The following is a 17,867-nucleotide window of genomic DNA, read 5'->3' as shown; positions in this document are numbered from 1 at the left end:
TGACCTGGCCCAGCAGACTGGTTGCATAACAACTTGGGCTGCTGCCCAACTCCTGCCTGACCCGCAGCGCTGGAAAACCCTATCTCCCTCGCTAAGAGGTTCGTGGGCTGAGGCCTGACAGCCTGCGCCTGCGCGGCCAGCGGACGCTGCGCGGCTGCAGCTGGGAGGGGGCAGCGGGCGGGACAAAGTAGGAACGGCCTCCGGGGCTGGGCGGGAGAGACGAGCGCTCGTCTGACCCCAGCTCATGAGCCCCTACCGCCGTGCAGGGCTGGGGGCGCCGGGCAGCTCAGCTGCAGACGTTACTGTGGCACCGACATCCCCAGCCGCGCTGCGGGTAGGAGGCAGGGTCTCCTGTAGGGAGGGGTTGCCGCGTGCAGCCCCTCCCCCGCTCTGGAACCTCCTGCTAGCCCAGGCTTCCAGCCGCAGTCTGCCACAGTTGCTAGGAGCAGTGAGATCACGGCCGCTAGCGGCGGTGATTGGCCCGGCTTCAAGCCCCGCCCTTTCCTCGTGGGAGTCGCAGCGGGAGGAGCGGAGCTTGGCTCCTGCCCCCTCGCTAGTGTTAAGCCGCTGCTGCAGCTTGAGTGGCCTGTGCCGGGGCCACGTCCGCGTCTGACTGCCGGGCAGTGCCATGGGCCGCTCGCACCCTGCGCCGCGGCTGCTCGGGCTGCTATCGCCGCTCCTCGCGCTGCTGCTGCTGCCGGCGCCGCCGCTCGCGCGCGCCTGGGACAGCACCGACCTGGAGCTTTTCGACCTGGTGGAGGAGGTGCCGCAAAACTTCTACGGCTTCCTGGGGCTGCCGCAGGTGAGCGACGGGCCGGCGAAGCCCCGGGCCCCTCCCTTCCCCCGGCTGTGCGGCGCGGTGCGTGTCCTGCCCTGCCCCCCAGCTGTGCTGTGCTTGCCTCCCGCCTGCCTTGCTCCCTAAACCGTGCTGTGCCTGTTCCTTCTCAGGCCCTGCTGTGCCCCTCTCCCCCCCACTCGCGGCCGGCTGTGCGGTGCCTGGCCATCCCCCCCGGCCTACTCCGCCCTTCCCCGCCGCCGGCTGCGCTGTGCCTGGCCATCCCATCGGGCCTGTGCTGCGCTTCTACCTCCTCACCCCCCCCCCCCCAGTATATGTCACCCTCTTGTGCATCATGGCTGTGTTCCTGGACTCATTGTTTCTTTCCTTCTATCTCCTTCCCCTCTCCATGCATACATGGTTTTGACAGTAGGTCACTCCTTCATCCCATTTCTCCATTCACACACCCAGAATGTAATTAGTGGCGTCCCCCTTCTCCCCTTTTTCATATGCATCCCACAAATGGTTTCTGCTCTCCATTCCACGTCCACCCCTACATACCCTTTGTATAAATGTTGGCCACCCAGTTTCTTCACCCTCAGTTTCCCCTCCCCCACATCCTAGGTAGGGTTTCTGGTCTTTCTGTTCCCTAAATTCTTTTGCACCATATGTTAATCTTTGCCCAGCCATGGCTCTGGAACCACTTCGCTGTTCACCTCATGTGTTTCCATTCTTTGCCATGTGTACCCTAGAGATTGTTCCCCTGGTCTCCTCCCTTCAGTGCCTTCTTGCCTGCCTCCCAGACAGGGTTTCTGATGTATGCCCAGCACGTTCACTTCATGTTAACATTGCACATGCAGCTTGGGCATGGCTCTTTATCTGCTACTCCAGTCACTTTCACCCTATGCTTCCCAGTCACTTAAGGTAGAGCTGCTGGTCTTGCCCCAATTCCACACTTCCATCTTCTGTTCACTCCCTCACTGCCTGCATCCCTTGGGCATTTTCTGCTGGCCTCCCCAGTCTTCTGGATTGCATGACTTTTCCTGACCCCTATGTCCTGATTATCTTCCCCCTCCACCCCCAGAAACTCTGTCTAATCTCTGTTGCATCACCCTGTGCTACTTTCAACTGTGCACCATGTATTCTGTTTCCTACTTCCCTTTTCTTCACCTGTCAGTTCTGGTGACAGGTCTCTGCTGATGATACAGATCCCCTGGTGACTTCACATGGGCTCTTCGGAAGAGGGGTAGCCTTGCTGTTAAGGCATCGGTTTAGGTGTGCAGAGATCTGTCATGTGATTGTGGTAAATCACTTTTTTTCCCCACACAGGCTCTTCTGATATCTATCTTGCATGGATGTAGGGAGAATAAATATAAAGTGAAGTTGAGACATTTTGTTCAGGTAGATGAAATACTGTTCTGCCTTTGAGATGGAGAACTACATGCTCTCTGCAGAGATGTGCTTTGGGGAATGGGGTTGGGGGAGAGGTGGTGAGGGGAGAGTAGCAACTGCAATTGATTAGTAACTTGCTTGACCCTGAGGCTGTCACTCCTTTTGTCTTGCTCTCTGGGCTAATTAAACACAATATCCTAGGATCTGGTACCTCAGAATGACCGTATTTTCCAACACCTCACTACATATCAGATTTAGTGTTCTGTTACTTCACAGTCACAGTTAGAGAGGGAGATGCTGTCTTTGAGGAATGAATTTTAAGCCTGAGCCAGAGTTTGTTTGATTCTTATGGTGATGGAAAACTGTTTGAATTTCAATTAGACATTTTAAGTCTTGCAATTAGCTGAAAACCCAGATCTGAACATTTACTGAGATGCAACTTTTTTACTTTAACAAGTAAAAAATTTGGTTCTCATTATTGTTTTGAGGCACTACCAGATGTTTTACATAACACACAGTCAGCTTCTGGGTGTTGAAAAGGCCAAAGGCTATAACCAGGTTCAGAGTTTGGTCTGACCCGGTGTGGCCATTCTTATGTTCTTAAAATGTCTGCCTAGAGAATCTTGACTTACTTATGAAAGTAACTAAATAGGAGATATAATACAAAATAAAGGGAGCAGTTAGTGAACTTGAAAGATGACAAAACTGTAAAAGGAAATGCTATTTGATATGATTAATCTTCATTATATCAGGAAGGCCAAGAGCGTCCTAAGATTTTATATGTTAGATGTTTGTATATCTAATAAAACATGTATGATATAAATATGAATAGAATAAAAATTGTAGAAATGAAAGACATTTGTATGGCTCAAGGTACATCCCAACTAGCTGTTGACAGGTCATTTTTTTCCGATGTCCTTATGCACAGGTTCTTCCATACTTATTTGCTCCAGAGTTCCTGTCACCTTTCTCTGACTCATCTGGTACAATGTGAGAAACAGTATTCTGAATTAGATGGATTGCTTAACATGTTTCAGCATAACGGCTCCCTTGTTCCTCTCTTTAGAGAATGGGAAGCATGAGTTTGAATATAGCTGTGTAGGCCAGCACCATCTGAAACATACATATGATGTATTCTCGGCCACTTCATACTCACGTGTAAAGATAATAGTGCACGTCAAAACAGGTCAGGCAAACCTTCCATTGAGGAGCCTGTGCTGAACCACTGTTAACTTCTGTAGCTAAAATGGCTATGTCTGCTACCCACTGAGTTTTGCATTTCTTGATGTCTGGGCTGATTTTCTCACTTTTGTGGCTCATAGAGTGAGATCAGTTGTTTGGAACTGGTCATTTCCTCTGTTCCTGCTCATGGCTGGTTCTCTGCCTCCGGCAGTGTGTGCTTTTAGTGCTTTTGTCTTCTCATCTGCCTAAAGAGCGTTCCTTGCTCAAATCTGGGACAGTGGTGACCAGAGACTTTTTCCTCAGCGTCTGGAGCTAGTTTTTCAATTGTTTGAATTTTGTTGAGACTTTGCTGCTTGCTATGCACCTTACAGATTTGGCAGAGCATCCTAAAATACCCTGAATGAGCACCAACTGGCTTTCAGATTTGTCAGACTGTCTTCCCAGATTTGGCAGACAGTGAGTTGTGCCCAGCTGTCACCCAACATTCTGTTCCTTGCTCTTGTTGAGTCCCCAGACTTTGAGTCAGAAAGGCACATGGCATTCCCTACTCCCCAGAGCAGCTGTAACTCCAACATAGGAAAAACTGGGAGTGCCTATACAGAGCAAGGGAGAGCCTCCAAGGAGAGTGACCCCAGTCAGCTGGCTCAGATTAGTCCCAACAGGGATGCTAGAGAAAAGACAAGGGCATATTTGTTATGTCACAAACTTCCTCTTCCCCAGTTGGTCCTGAGCATTCTGGGAAAAGAAGTAGGGCTCATGAGCACCATAAATTTGGATATGTTTTAAAGAGGCATTCCCTGGCAATAGTATATAAATCATGGCTGATGTCTTAAGGGAAGTAATGCGGCTTTGACTAAGACTCTATGACAAGCTCTGTCACGAGATATCACTTGTGACTATCCCTGGAAGAAATAAGAAGTCGTGTGGCACCTTATAGACTAACAGGTATTTTGGAGCATAAGCTTTCATGGGCAAAGACCTGCTTCATCAGATGCATGAGTGGGGGCGTTTCAGAGGAGGATTTAAAGAGGGAATCTCAGTAAAGGGGAGGGCCAGAGCCGACAGGCCTATTCAAGGAGGGTGGATGTGGCCCATTATCAGCAGTTAATGTGGAGTTGTGAACATCCAGAGGTGAAATCAAGTCAGTTAAGTTGGGGGGATGTGGCCCATTGTCAGTTGCTAATGTGGAGGTGTGAATATCAAGAGCGGAGAAACTGCTTTTGTAATGGGCCAGCCACTCCCAGTCTCTGTTCAATCCTTGGTTGATGGAGTCAAATTTGCAAATGAATTGCAGCTCTGAAATTTCTCTTTCCATTTTATTTTTGAAATGTTTTTGTTGTAGGACTGCTGCTTTTAAATCTGTTACTGAGCGTCCAGGGAGATTGAAGTGTTCTCCTACAGGTTTTTGTATGTTACCATTCTTGATGTCTGATTTATGTCCATTTATTCTTTTATGTAGAGACTGTCCAATTTGGCCAATGTAAACTGCAGTGGGGCGTTGCTGGCACGTGATGTCATATATTATACTAGTAAATGTGCAGGTGGAAGAGCCCCTATTGGTGTGGTTGATGTTAGGTCCTGTGATATCGCTGGTGTAGATATGTGAGCAGAGTTGGCATTGAGGTTTGTTGCAGGGATTGGTTCCATGTTTAGAGTTACTGTGTTGTGGTCCATAGTTGATGGTGAGAATTTGTTTAAGGTTGGCAGGCTGCCTGTAGGCAAGGACAGGCCTGCCTCCCAAGGTCTGTGGGAGTGGAGGATCATTGCCCAGAATGGGATGTAGATCGCTGATGATGCACTGAAGGGGCTTTAGCTCGGTGTTCTATGTGATGGCCAGTGGTGTTTTCCTTGATGGGCTTGTCTTGTAGCTGTTGGCTTCTGGGTACATGTCTGGCTCTGTCAGTCTGTTTCTTCACTTCCTTAGTGGGGTATTGTAGTTTCAGGAAAGCTTGGTAAAGATTTTGTAAATGTTTGTTTCTCTCTGAGGGACTGGGGCAAATGCAGTTGTATCTTAGTCCCTGGCTGCGTACAGTGGATCATGTAGTGTGCCCTGGATGGAAGCTGGAGGCATGTAGGTAAGCATAGTGGTCTGTTGGCTTTCGGTAAAAGGTGGTATTTATGTGACCGTCACTTACTTTCATGGTAGTGTGGTAGGAAGTGGATCTCTTGCATGGACTGATGCAGGCTGAGGTTGATAGCGGGGTGGAAACTGTTGAAATCACAGTGGAACTCTTCAAGATCCTCTTTTCCATGGGTCCAGATGATGAAGATGTCATCAGTGTAGCGCTGTCTCTGGAAGGTGGATAGCCACTTGAAGCGGGTACTGTGCTCTACCATATAAACAAGATTTTTTGAGAAAAGCAGGACAAGATAGTTTTGGGCAGTGCTACAAAATCTAAATGTTCTCTCCTAACACCACACCATACCTTTGAGAGAGTACAGATTGGCCTTCATCCTTGCCAATATACCAAAAAAGAGGCAGCAGGTGCTTACAGAGACAGCCTTGAGGGAACCCTGCCATTCCTAAATCATCTTTATGACTGCATAGCTCTCCTCCAAAAACTGTAGCTGGGGGCAGGATTTGCCGTTTTCTAGAAGGATGGCCATGTGTTGTGAAGATGAGGGAGTACACTGAGTTACAGCTCTCTCCCCCCCCATTTTTCCTTCAGTCTTTTGTTAAACAACCAAGTAAAGCAAGGTCTAATTCAGAGTGAAATTTCTCTCCTCCTGCATTTGGAAGTAATAGAGAACATTCCCTGAGAGAAGAGATGGTCAGGGCTCTACTCCATCTTCTTCATTGTTCTGAACTTTACAGGGTAATCTGAGACATTCTCTCAAAAGGCTGAACAAGTGGTTAAAGAAAAATTTCTGATGGAATTTCTAACCCGTACGGTGCCATCTTTGTCATGGGTGACTTTCAGAGATCAGTGGATCTGTCCTTCACAAGTTCCTAAGGCTTACCTACTGCAGGACGCATTTTCAATATTGAATGCTCACATTTGGCTCATCTTTGGCTCTCTGGATCTTTACAGAGATGTTGGTGGAAATCATAACTCGACTTGGATCACAGAGGATCCATCTCTGCCCCTTTCTGGATGGCATTTTAATTAGAGTTCCATGCTTTGCAACAACCCACAGATCCACTTCCCTTATGTATGACCTCCTGCAGGCACATGGCTTTATCATCAATATCAAGAAAAGGCCCTTCATTCCATTCATAAAAATAACCCACTTGGGAATGATGTAGGTACCGCTACAGCAAGGATATGCCTATTTCTAGAGAGGTTCAAGAAAATTCAGCATTTTCTTGCATTATTTTGGAGCTGCAAGAAGCCTACTGGAGTGTACATGTGGTATGTTTGTGATAAAATTTATGTGTGATCATTTTTAAATGAGAAATTTAGTATTGTATTGATTTAAAAAATAAAAAACGAGTTTAAACGTCTAATTTTTTATAAAAATCATTGATTTTTTTTTATCTACCTTGGATGCTGCTAATGAAAAAGTAGTTATTAGTTGAAAAACTTCACTTTTCCAACTTCTGTTTTTAGCTTAGTATCTATATTATGGCACTTACAATACAGGACCCATTTAACCCAAGAATGGCAAATTTCCAACCAACACACTATTCTCAAAGATTCTTGCTCCTCAGCATATGATTTAATGGTCCCTAAGCTCTTAAGATTTTAATCTTGGGTGGTAATGGTGTGCACGAACCAGGCCCTAAACTGGCCACTGCACACTGCCTGTTGCTAAATATATATATGAAATCCTTTTAATTTTATGGTTAATTCTTTGGCTTTGATTGGTCGAGGGAGGTCCCTATTTGCTGTGCCTCTACAGGTTGAACATCTCTTGTCTGGCACCCTCAGGACCTGACTGGTGGTGGACAAAAGAATTTGCCGGCCGAAGGGAGGCCAATATTTTCTGGCACGTTACCGACGTTTCCACTGTTTACTGGGCTCTCAGAAGACATCTAGGAGTAAATTACAGCTAAATAACCCCACAGAATACTGAGAGCCAGGACAGGTGGCTGTAAACAAACTTTATGGGACCACAGGAAACTTGGCCACAACTATGGGAAGTGGTTGTCCAGCTAACTAAAATCGTGCCAGATTATGCAGTTTGCCACACAGGAGAGTTCTGGATAAGAGAGGTTCAACCTGTACATCAGTTGGAAAGTGGAACGTCTGAACACTGTAGGTGACCGGAAAATTAGAGCTGCTTCGGAAGGAGATGGACAGGTACTGATGCAATATACTTGGAGTGAATGAGAAATGTTGATGGCATTGGGAGAGTTGTGGTTGCAAAGTCATATGGTCAGGGAACGAAACAAAGCACGAGGAAGGAGTCGGATTCCTTCTTAGAAAAAGTGCTAGAGGAGCATTGTTAGGTTAGAAACTGGCGAACGGAAGAATGACAGTAGCGAGATTCGCAGCAAAACCGCTCAACATCTCAGTAATTCAGGTGTGTGCACCCACGTCAGACAATATGGAGAAAGAGACTGTCAAGTCTTTATAGCATAACTCAAAGACGTTGGAGGAGATACTAGAAAGTGATGTATTGACCATTGGAGGAGATTAGAACGTGAAGGTCGGAACAGATGACAAGGGTTGGGAGAGGGAGACTCTGGACTGTAACTAATCTTTGGAGAAACAGAATTGATATATGGTGAACAAAAAGTCAAGACTTTCAGCCAGGAGGCCTTCAAACGCTTACTAAAGAAACGTTCTGTGAAGTGCCTCCTTTGTAAGTGGGCATGCTAGACAGTGACTTGTCATGCTAACAGCATACCCAAGGAATAGTTCTAGTGGATAATGAAACATGAAGGTATCTATTTTAAAGGGGATACGTGTACAAACCAGTATTAAAACTTGAATGAGTTAGACACTGAACTGCAACATAGTTTGACTAGTTGTAACAAACTTTCATTATTTGTTTTTATAGTTTTCATGTATAATTCACATTTTAACAGTTTATTTTGAGCCTTAACAACTTTTTGACAAACTAAACTGCTATTTTTGAGGAACTTTGTGCACTATGTATATAAATTTTGAACTTGAGTTTTTATCCGAAAGGCACTTTTAATCTAGGTTAAGGGTTTTTTTAGATTTCATATAAGAAGCTAAGTTATCTCAAATGGCTCAAGGTAAGATTTCCATATTATGTTTTACATTAATTTCTTATCTCCTTCCTTTTTGGAGTTCAAAATTGTCAGGAGTCTTTCAGTGGTTGAAGACACTCTGACATTTTAGAATAAAATTACATAAGTATTATCTAGTTGTCACATTCTCTGCTTTCTGCTGATTTCTACATTTTATGAAATTTGAGCCTTCCTTCTCTAGGGAGAAGAAATCTTTCCCTTTTACTGTTAGTTTTTCTAATGGTGGGTCTACACAGCACAGTTATTGCGAAATAACAGGAGTTATTTCGGAATAACAATGCTCGGCATCTATGTGAATTCGAAATAGCAGCCATCTTATTTCTAAATTGGTAACCTTTGTTTTATGAAGAATAGTGCCTATTTAAAAATAAGCCATAGTGCATCCAATGGCTCTGTTTCAAAATAGGCTCTGTGTGTAGAGGTTGTATTTTGAAATACCTAATTGAATGTCATTTAGGTTATAGTTCCTTTACTGATATGTGCTTATCAACTGAACCTGAGGAATGTGCTTTTTACTGGTGAAGCCATTTCTTGTACAGGTTGTACTTCTTTAAACTGGGACCTTCTGTTCCAGCAACATCGGACCATAGATGTTCCCACACCAGAGAGTCCTGGTGGCTGGGACTACTGCATTCACCCAGCTTGACATACCGTTCCTTCCGTGTGCATTCAGGCTGCAAAATTTCTTCTTGAAACTCGATTAACTATATCTTGTAAGAGTTGGTTTCTTTTTAAAGACTCCAAATGGATGGTGAGTTCGCCTCCTGCACAGTTCCACAAACTTCATGTTTATTTGGTCTCACTGCTAAGAAACTACATCTTGTTTTATTTCTGAATTTGTCTAACTTGGTTCTCTATTAGATTTTATTCCTTTGTCAAAAAAGTTGAAAAGGTTCACGCCTCACCTCTCATATCTTTTGCATGTGTAAATATCTATACAGAAGTATGACATAGGATCAGGCATGTCATAGGCCCACATGACGACCTGCTCACTGTGGTGCAGAAGCGCAAGCTCAGATGGTACGGCCACATCATCAGATCATCAGGCCTTTCAAAGACCATCTTGCAAGGCACAGTACCTGGTGGTAGAAGGAAAGGCAGGCAAAAGAAGAGATGACAAGATAACCTCAAAGAGTGGACAAACCTGAATGTGAGCGAGTTACAGAGAGCTGCACAGGACAGGATGAGGTGGAGTGAGTTGATCAGGAAGTCATCTGCGGTGCCCCAACGACCCTCAAAAGGGGTTACGGGATAGAGATGAGAGATGATGAATATTTATACACAGAGATAAGTCATCTCAATCTACTCTTTGATAAGCTGAATAAGTTAAGTTCCTAAATTCTGACATTGTACGGCTTGTTTTCCAGTCCTTGGATCACTTTTGTGGCCTTCTTTTGAACTCTCCAGTATTTTCATCATCTTCTAGACAGATGGACAAAGTAACTGGGTGCAGCATTCTGGCAGTGGTCCTACCAATAATGAGTACAGAGGCAAAATCACTTAGTGACTTCTACTTGATAGGTACTTCAAAACAGAACAAAACAAAAAGCCAGTATCACATTTAAGCCCTTTTTGCGATACACATTGCCTTGACAGCTCACTTTAAGATAACTATCCATGCTGACCCTTAAATCTTTCTCTGCGTCATTTCTTTTCGAGACAGTCTTCTGTAGGTATCACTTGTGTTGTTGGTTCCCAGGTGCATTAACTTGCATTTGACTATATTGAAAGTTTATTTTACTAGAGTGTGACCAGTTTTATTTAGGCAATTTGGATTACTCTGGCAGGAGCCAGTCATCGTCCTTATTTGCTATTCCATTAATCGTTGTCCCCTGCAAACATCATCAGCAAATATTTCATATCATTACCTAGATCAGCGGCTCCCAAACTTTTTGACATCACCCACCCCTTTTTATTTCTCAAGAAACCTTCATGCCACTCACCTCTCCTTTGCCATCATTCAATCCTCTTTTTAAACCAAAAATGCAATTTGTAACTTAAAATTAAAAATAAACACACAAACTTATCTGAGCTTGTATTCGACATTTCCAAAGCTGGATTTTTTTTCCACTGTAAATGGTTTGGTGGCATTGTGGTATGCTATAATGTTTGCAGCATTGTTTTGTTGCAGCTTCCAATTCAGGTTGTTCAAAGATTAAAAAATGTCCAGGACGTATGACAGTGAAAGTTGAAATGTTTGGTCTATAAACACACAATATAACTCTTTGCTTGAGGAAAATTTCCTTTTCATCTTTCAGTTCAAATAATCTCAAAAGCATGTTCCCTTTGGAAAGCCATCATACCTCCTTGTGAAACAAGAGTTTTATGATCTGCTCCCAAATCTGTGCAAAGAGCTGCAAAAAGTCTTGTATTTAAAGCGCTTTTCTTCACTAAATTGACAGCTTTAATGACCAAATTCAATGAGCCACGTAGGTCATCTGGAGGGGTTTTAGCAGCCAGTGCTCGTCTGTGTATGATACAGTGAGTTGTGGTTGTGGCTGGATTTTTTTCTTTCACCAGTGTCACAAACCAGAGGGAGAGTCAAACATTGCTGGAGCACCATCTGTGCATACGCAACCAGTTTTTCCCATGAAAGTCCATTTTCTTCAGAAAAGTTGGAAGTCATTTTCATAACATCTGGAGCCTTTGATGTGGTCATCAATTCCTTCAGAAACAGCAATTCTTTCACAGTTTCATCGTTAATTGGACATAGACTAGCAGCTGACAGCATAGTGCTATATCAGTGGTATTGTCACACTGAATTGTGGAAAAAAAGGAGAAGCTTTGACTGCCTCCACAACTTTGACTCCACAAGTTTTAAATCTTTTGCCAGGTCATCTATACGACGTTTCATGGAATTGTCAGAAATCAAAATTTCCAGTACATTTTTTTTTCCTTGACAGTTAAGCCATACTTAATGCAGTCTTCATCATACTTCCTTTACTCCATTGCCGCCATGATTTTACCAATAAATCTATAAAAATAATTTTCCTTATTCCTGAATAAATTTAATGGACCCAAGTTAATTTAAGTTATTGTGAACATTTATTTACTACTATTATTACTTATGGATGGGTGCTGGCACACGCACACGCAGAGAGAGAGACACCCCCGTCTGGCAAGTACCCGGTTTTGTGTCATGAGGTAATCGCTCCCATGACAGAACAATCTCTTAAGCACTCTTGGGAGAGAGCTAGAACGTTCTAAAAAAATTCCATCACTTTCTACGTCGTTCTTTGGTCTCCCCACCACCCGAACCAGCATTCCCCTCAAATGTCAAAAGGAAAAAAAATTTGCATTTCATGTTATGAAATTTGAAAATTATGTTTTTCATGCTTATAAATTTTTTTTATGAAAATTCAATGCTTTTTTCCTAGGAGAGAAAAGTTGCTGGAACTTAAGCCACAAACTGCACCCTCCCTGCCCCTGTAGCCCTTACCCACTACCAGACTTTAACCACCCTCCCCCACAGCTCTAGCATCCTCTCCCTGCTCTAAATGAATGCCCTCTGCCAGAGTCGGGCACTCTCAGAAAGAGGCACCCCCAGCCTGCTCACCTGAATGCCCTCTTCTTCACAGACAGGCACCCCCAGTTCTCACCCCTCCTCCCAAGTGAATGCCAGCAAATTACGTATGTGCAAGTGCAGGGGCCTCTCCAACTAAAGCCCCACGGGGCTTCTGGAGCTGTGCAACTGCCATGCCGGGGTGCCTCCTGTAAACTTATACTCTACTTGTTGTATTTATTTGTTTTTACTTTCACTATACCGTACTTACAGAAAAGTAACTAAAATTTACTTATGGTTAAAATGCTGGTTATTTGAGTTCCAGGTGATAAAGTGAGGGATATGAAAGCCCTTACTGTAGCAAGTGTTAGGGCATGTTTTGGACTTCCCTCTTAAAAGAAGAAAAATATTTTGAAATCTAATCAATTAAAGGGTGAAAGTTCCAGATGGACTTCTTGTTCTTCCTGCCAGTTGGCTTGTTCATAATATCCTATTTTTAGGAACGTTTTTCCTCTTTCTTGCTTTGTGGAAAACCCACAGACTCAGGAAACTGTGTAGGAATCCAGTGAAACTAACAATAAGTAGTAGCAATTAAATATGCAAAGTAAATAAAAATTTCAGACTATTTTTGTTCAATCATAATATGCTGCTCTTCAATAATATTTGGCAATTCTTTCATGTAAGCGATTCTTAAGTGACTCATCCACTCCACACTGCCTCCAGAAAAATTTTGAAAAACCTTTTGTTGTAGAACAGTTGAGCTGTCTCCCTTCCCATCTTTTTTTTCTTTTCCCTGAATGATTTTCTTCCAAGGACGTTTGTAGGAAAACCTGATCTTCATTACCTAATACTGAAGATTCAATCTTCCGCTATAACTTCAAAGTAATTTCTGCTGCTATTGAAGGCTTCCAATTTTGCTGTTAATTTGGTGCATGTTCTCTTTCTCCTTCCATCCCTAAGCAGCAAGAGCAGTTGGACCTCTGATTCTCTTGAAAGTCATCTTTGACCTTGTAATTAGCTTCAGGAAAAAACAGCTTCTGAATGAGGAATGGTGATTTAAGCTACTGGAGTGTGCTGATACTTCCTTTTAATTTTTGTGTTCCCATGTTCCTCTTAGACTGCCTCTGCACATGCCCATGTAACCTCCATGTATATGCCTTTACTCACCTGAAATATAATCCTGCACACACAGTTTTAGAGATGTTCAGAGGAAATTCTGTCCCTTGACATCTCTGGACAGTCCTCAGCATGCCCATATCCCTAATAGGTTCAGTTTGCTCCATGGTTAAAATTCTCAGATCCATCCTTTGTTCCGTTGTGATGAATGATGAACCTTTTAGGAAGCTGATTCTAGTATGTTAGTAAGCTTGGGTTTTTTTGAAGATCTATACTTGTTCCTATATTTTGTTTATATTCTTTGAAGTTTGGATATTAGGAAATACTTGTGATTTCATTTTAACTTTAAGGTCAATTACTTTTTTGGCAAAGAAAGGAAAAACATCCAGAGTGGAAGCATTCCTGAGATGAATTGGTGTATAAATGGCTCTGCTGAGAGCATAACAAAGAGTCTGTTGTACTGTTATACAAATGAGCCAATACAGAACACAAGTAGAAGCAATTCTGAATAACAAAGATATTGCTATTATGCAAAATAGGTCTGGTATTAAAAATGGGAAGAGAAGCAGAAAATTAGAATGAATATTTTCAATTTAAAAAAATTCTAATCTTCCACAAGAAACCAGTAGCACTTCAAAGCAATTTCTGCTGCTGTTGAATGCTTCCAGATTTGCTGTTAATTTGGTGCATGTTCATGTTCTCCTCCCCTTTTCTTGGCAGCAACACCTATTCCTCAAAAATGTGCTTCTATTAATATTTGACCAACAGACAGGGTGCATGCTTTTTCTAGTGCATTGTGTGGCTTTACATCTGGAACCTTAAGTTTGTAGTTTAAATTGAGGCATTCAGTCCTGCCCCGCCACCCCATAGAAGCTATTTTCCCTGGGTGGCCATTACATAAATATAATGGAGATGGTCTGAATGTGTGACCTTTTAAGCAATGTTTTAATCCAAGAAAATAGTTTCTAACAGGAGGTTAGTCCTGACCCAGCAATGTTCTTGAGAAGCATATGCTTAACTATTTTACTGGACCTGGTCTTTAGTTTGATTGCTGCCTGAAATCAGTGTATGGTGGCTATTCTATTAGCGTTCCAGTACTACTCCAATTCAGCAGCACAACCCCAAAATTCTTCATTCTGAGCAGTGGCTTTAAAAAACTGTTCGCTGTTGAAGAAATATAGGATCCACTGAAAATGAGATGCTTAGTTTCATTCTTTCATTTTTTTTTATTTTACCGAGGGCTAAGACTGAATGGCAGCTAGTACCTAGTGAAGGAAGTGGGAAAGCCAGCAGAGGCTGTTTTTTCCTTCATAACATAGTACCTGTTAAAGGAGTTGAAGCAATATTAATGAGCAAAACAAAGACATTTTAAGCTGTATTCATGGAGCTGACATAGGACATTTGGGTCCAATTTTTGTTGTAGTTATTGGCAAAGGGCGGGAAGACATATCCCACAGACTGAAAATCGGAGCTGGATCCATCTGCACCTGAATAAATTTCAGTACCTCAAGCTGAGCATTGTTAATAGTTACTACTAATTTTGCTATTTGTGTGTCTTTTCTTGAGGGGTTTCAGACAGTCTTCCTGTCTTAGACAGTGGACACTGGAAAAAATATTTATGCAGTATACTGCCTTCTTCAAAATGTGAAGCTGTATTACTATTGAACTAAGAATATAGGAATTGCTATACTGGATAAGAACCTGGCTAGAGGATGTTTCTCAGTCGATTGCCAGATCTCATTGGGGAAAGTTTGAGAGGCTGTGCAAGAAAAGAAAAAGTGTTTTAAATGTTGGCAAGAGATGCTTCAGCAGCAGGGTTTCAGGAGTATGTAAAAGCCAAAATGATAATGAAGAGAGAATCACAGCTCCTGAAGCCATGGAAGGCTTATATGCCTGTTCTGAAATGACAGTTAAGAGGGAAATATACTGACTGGCAAAGATTCACAATAAGTGAAATAAAGACCATGGTGAGATCCAAGTAATTAAAGATGAAAGTGGAAATTTTTCAGTCAGAAGAACCAGATTAAGTAATGATGATCAGATTAATTGTCAAGCTTTTCAGATTCAAAGAATACAGGAGAACCATGCCATATGAGAAAAACAAATCAGAATCTAGCGGCATCAGTCTTAGAAGTTGTTTCAGAAATACTGAGCAACTTAAATACAAAAGCTATTGCTCCCCTTAGCGTAGCAGCAGAAGTGTGGATGTTTCTGGGATGAGTAGGCACGGACTTATGTATAGAACTATTTAATTTGATAATGGGGACTGAGGAGATGCTTGTTGCTTGGATAAAGAGTACATGAATATCAGTATTTAAGAGAAAAAGCATAGGCAATCTTGTGGGAACTAATGGAGCATCAAACTCATGAGCCACATAGTAAAGATCTAAAAGAAAATTATTTATAAGACTACAAAGAGTTATAAAAATCAGTGACATCCAGTAAGGATTTGGGCTGGGCAAATTAACAATGGATGTTGTCTTTGCGCTAAGATTGTGAAACAATATAGATAAAAAGGAAAACCTTGCATAATAGTATCCATCAACCTTGAAGAGGTTTATACTATGCTTTGAGAAAATTTGTCTAGTAGTGGTGTGACTATAAGGTAGGTGCATAACTGGTTTGATAGCTATTCTTATAGTAGTTATTAATGATTCATAGTCATGCTGGCAGGACATAATAAGGGGGGTTTCAGTGGTCTGTTTTGGGACCAGTTTTATCCAATATCGTCATCAGTGATTTAGATATTGGCATAAAGAGTATACTTATTAAGTTTGCAGATGATACCAAGCTGGGAGGGGTTGCAACTGCCTTGGAGGATAGGGTCATAATTCAAAATGATCTGGACAAACTGGAGAAATCGTCGGAGGTAAAGACGATGAAATTTAATAAGAACAAATGCACTCCACTTAAGAAGAAGCAAACAGCTTCATACATGTAGAATGGGAAACAACTGTCTAGGAAGGAGTACTGTGGAAAGGGATTTAGGGGTCATAGTGGACCATAAGCTAAGTATAAGTCAGTGTGATGCTGTTGCGGGGAAAAAAAAAAGCAAACATGATTCTGGGATGCATTAACAGGAGTATTGAGCACAAGACATGGGAAGTAATTCTTCTGCTCTACTCAGCACTGATTAGGCCTCAGTTGGAGTATTGTGTCCATTTCTGTGCATCACATTTCAAGTTGTGGAGAAATTGGAGAAGGTCCAGAGAAGAGCAACAAGAATGATTAAAGATCTAGAGAACATGAGCTATGAGGGAAGAGTGAAAGAACTGAGTTTCTTTAGTTTAGAAAAGAGAAGACTTAGAGGGGATATGATAGCAGTTTTCAAGTACCTAAAAGAGAGTTACAAGGAGGAGAGAGAAAAATTGTTCTCCTTGGCCTCTGAGGATAGGAGAAGGAGCAATCGGCTTAAACTGCAGCGAGAGAGGTTTAGGTTGAACATTAGGAAAAACTTCCTAACCACTAGAATGGTTAAACACTGGAAAAAAAACTGCCTAGGGAGGTTGTGGAATCTTCATTGCTGGAGATATTTAAGAGCAGGTTAGATAGACATCTATCAGGGATGGTCTAGACAGTGCTTGGTCCTGCTGTAAGGGCAGGGGACAGGACTGGATGACCTCTCAAGGTCCCTTCCAGTTCTAGTGTTTGTATGTTCTATGATTAGAACCTTGACAATTTTGTAACTGGGAAAAATGTGTTATGAACTGTGAAAGTGGCCCTTCCCCATAGAATCTGATCTCCCTCTGCTGTGGGGACCCTGGGGTTCATAGCTACTAATCTGGGTGGCCCGGAAAGGGACAGGAGTTGTCCTTCCCCAGCATAGCCACTCTCAGTGGTGAGATCAGACCTAGCTCAATAGGCAGCACAGAAATGAGGGTGGTGTGCACTCTCACTCTTTCACTGGAGCAGCCTGGGAGCTTGACTCCCTCCCTCCCCCCAATCTGTGGCTCTCAAAATGGCTCTGGGTGCAGAGGTTGGGTCTTCCTCCCCTGAAATTTCAGTGTTTTAACCGTGGGCGAGGGGCGGGTGGGGAGTCCCTCTAAAATGCTCTCCTTTTTTATGGGAAGAAGGGTTCTTTTGAAGATGGGGTTTACTTTTGAAAGAGCTATGTCTACTCTGCTTTTCATCTTTCAAAAGACGCTCTTTTGAAGGAATATTCGAATGAGGTGCCAGATATGTAAATCTGGCAGCTTATTTGCATTTTTGATTTCACTCATTTGCATGCCTCTTTCGAAAGAGGAATGCAAGTGTAGACACAGCTGGAGTTGCATATTTGACAGAAATGGCATGACAAACAGCAGAAATAAAACAACATATGGTCTGTAGATATGATAATACTTTCTGGAACAGTGAGACTAAGTCTGGAAAGGACCAGCAACTACTAGAGGCACAGAAGTTAAGGGACTTAGTCAATAGTATAGGGTAATGTTGAGTTCACCAACAAACTTATAAGCGAAGAGGAAAGTCATGATCTAAATCAGGTCAGCAACCTTTCTGAGGCAGAGTGCTGAAATATGACTTTTGACCTCTCTGTATGGTCCAAGTGCTGGTGATACTTTTTAGAGTCACTAATAGTCCTACGTAAAACAGCTTCATTAATAAATTAAGATGCAGAGCTTTACTGTTCTGGTCTTTAAATCTCTGTCCAGCTAGGGTTTTTTTAAATACCTAAATATGTCTGGGATTTTAATACAGGTTGAACATCTCTTATCCTGGATTGTGTGGTCCGACAA

At 42.7% G+C, this 17,867-nt stretch overlaps 1 protein-coding gene across 1 annotated transcript in view; it reads left to right on the top strand.

Annotated features, from left to right (window-relative positions):
• Window positions 1-376: 376 nt before the first annotated feature.
• DNAJC1 (DnaJ heat shock protein family (Hsp40) member C1) overlaps window positions 377-17,867 on the top strand; it is a 186,707-nt gene continuing 169,216 nt past the window's right edge. Inside the window, exon 1 of the mRNA XM_074984862.1 lies at window positions 377-802. Within this exon, the coding sequence (XP_074840963.1) occupies window positions 629-802 (174 nt within the window). The 5' untranslated portion in view covers window positions 377-628. The remainder of the gene's footprint in view (window positions 803-17,867) is intronic.

The sequence above is a fragment of the Carettochelys insculpta genome, chromosome 2 (genome assembly GCF_033958435.1).
Source record: "Carettochelys insculpta isolate YL-2023 chromosome 2, ASM3395843v1, whole genome shotgun sequence".
Taxonomy (NCBI): domain Eukaryota; kingdom Metazoa; phylum Chordata; order Testudines; family Carettochelyidae; genus Carettochelys; species Carettochelys insculpta.
Note: the sequence above shows the minus strand (reverse complement) of the source record. Positions and strands in the feature narration are given on the sequence as shown.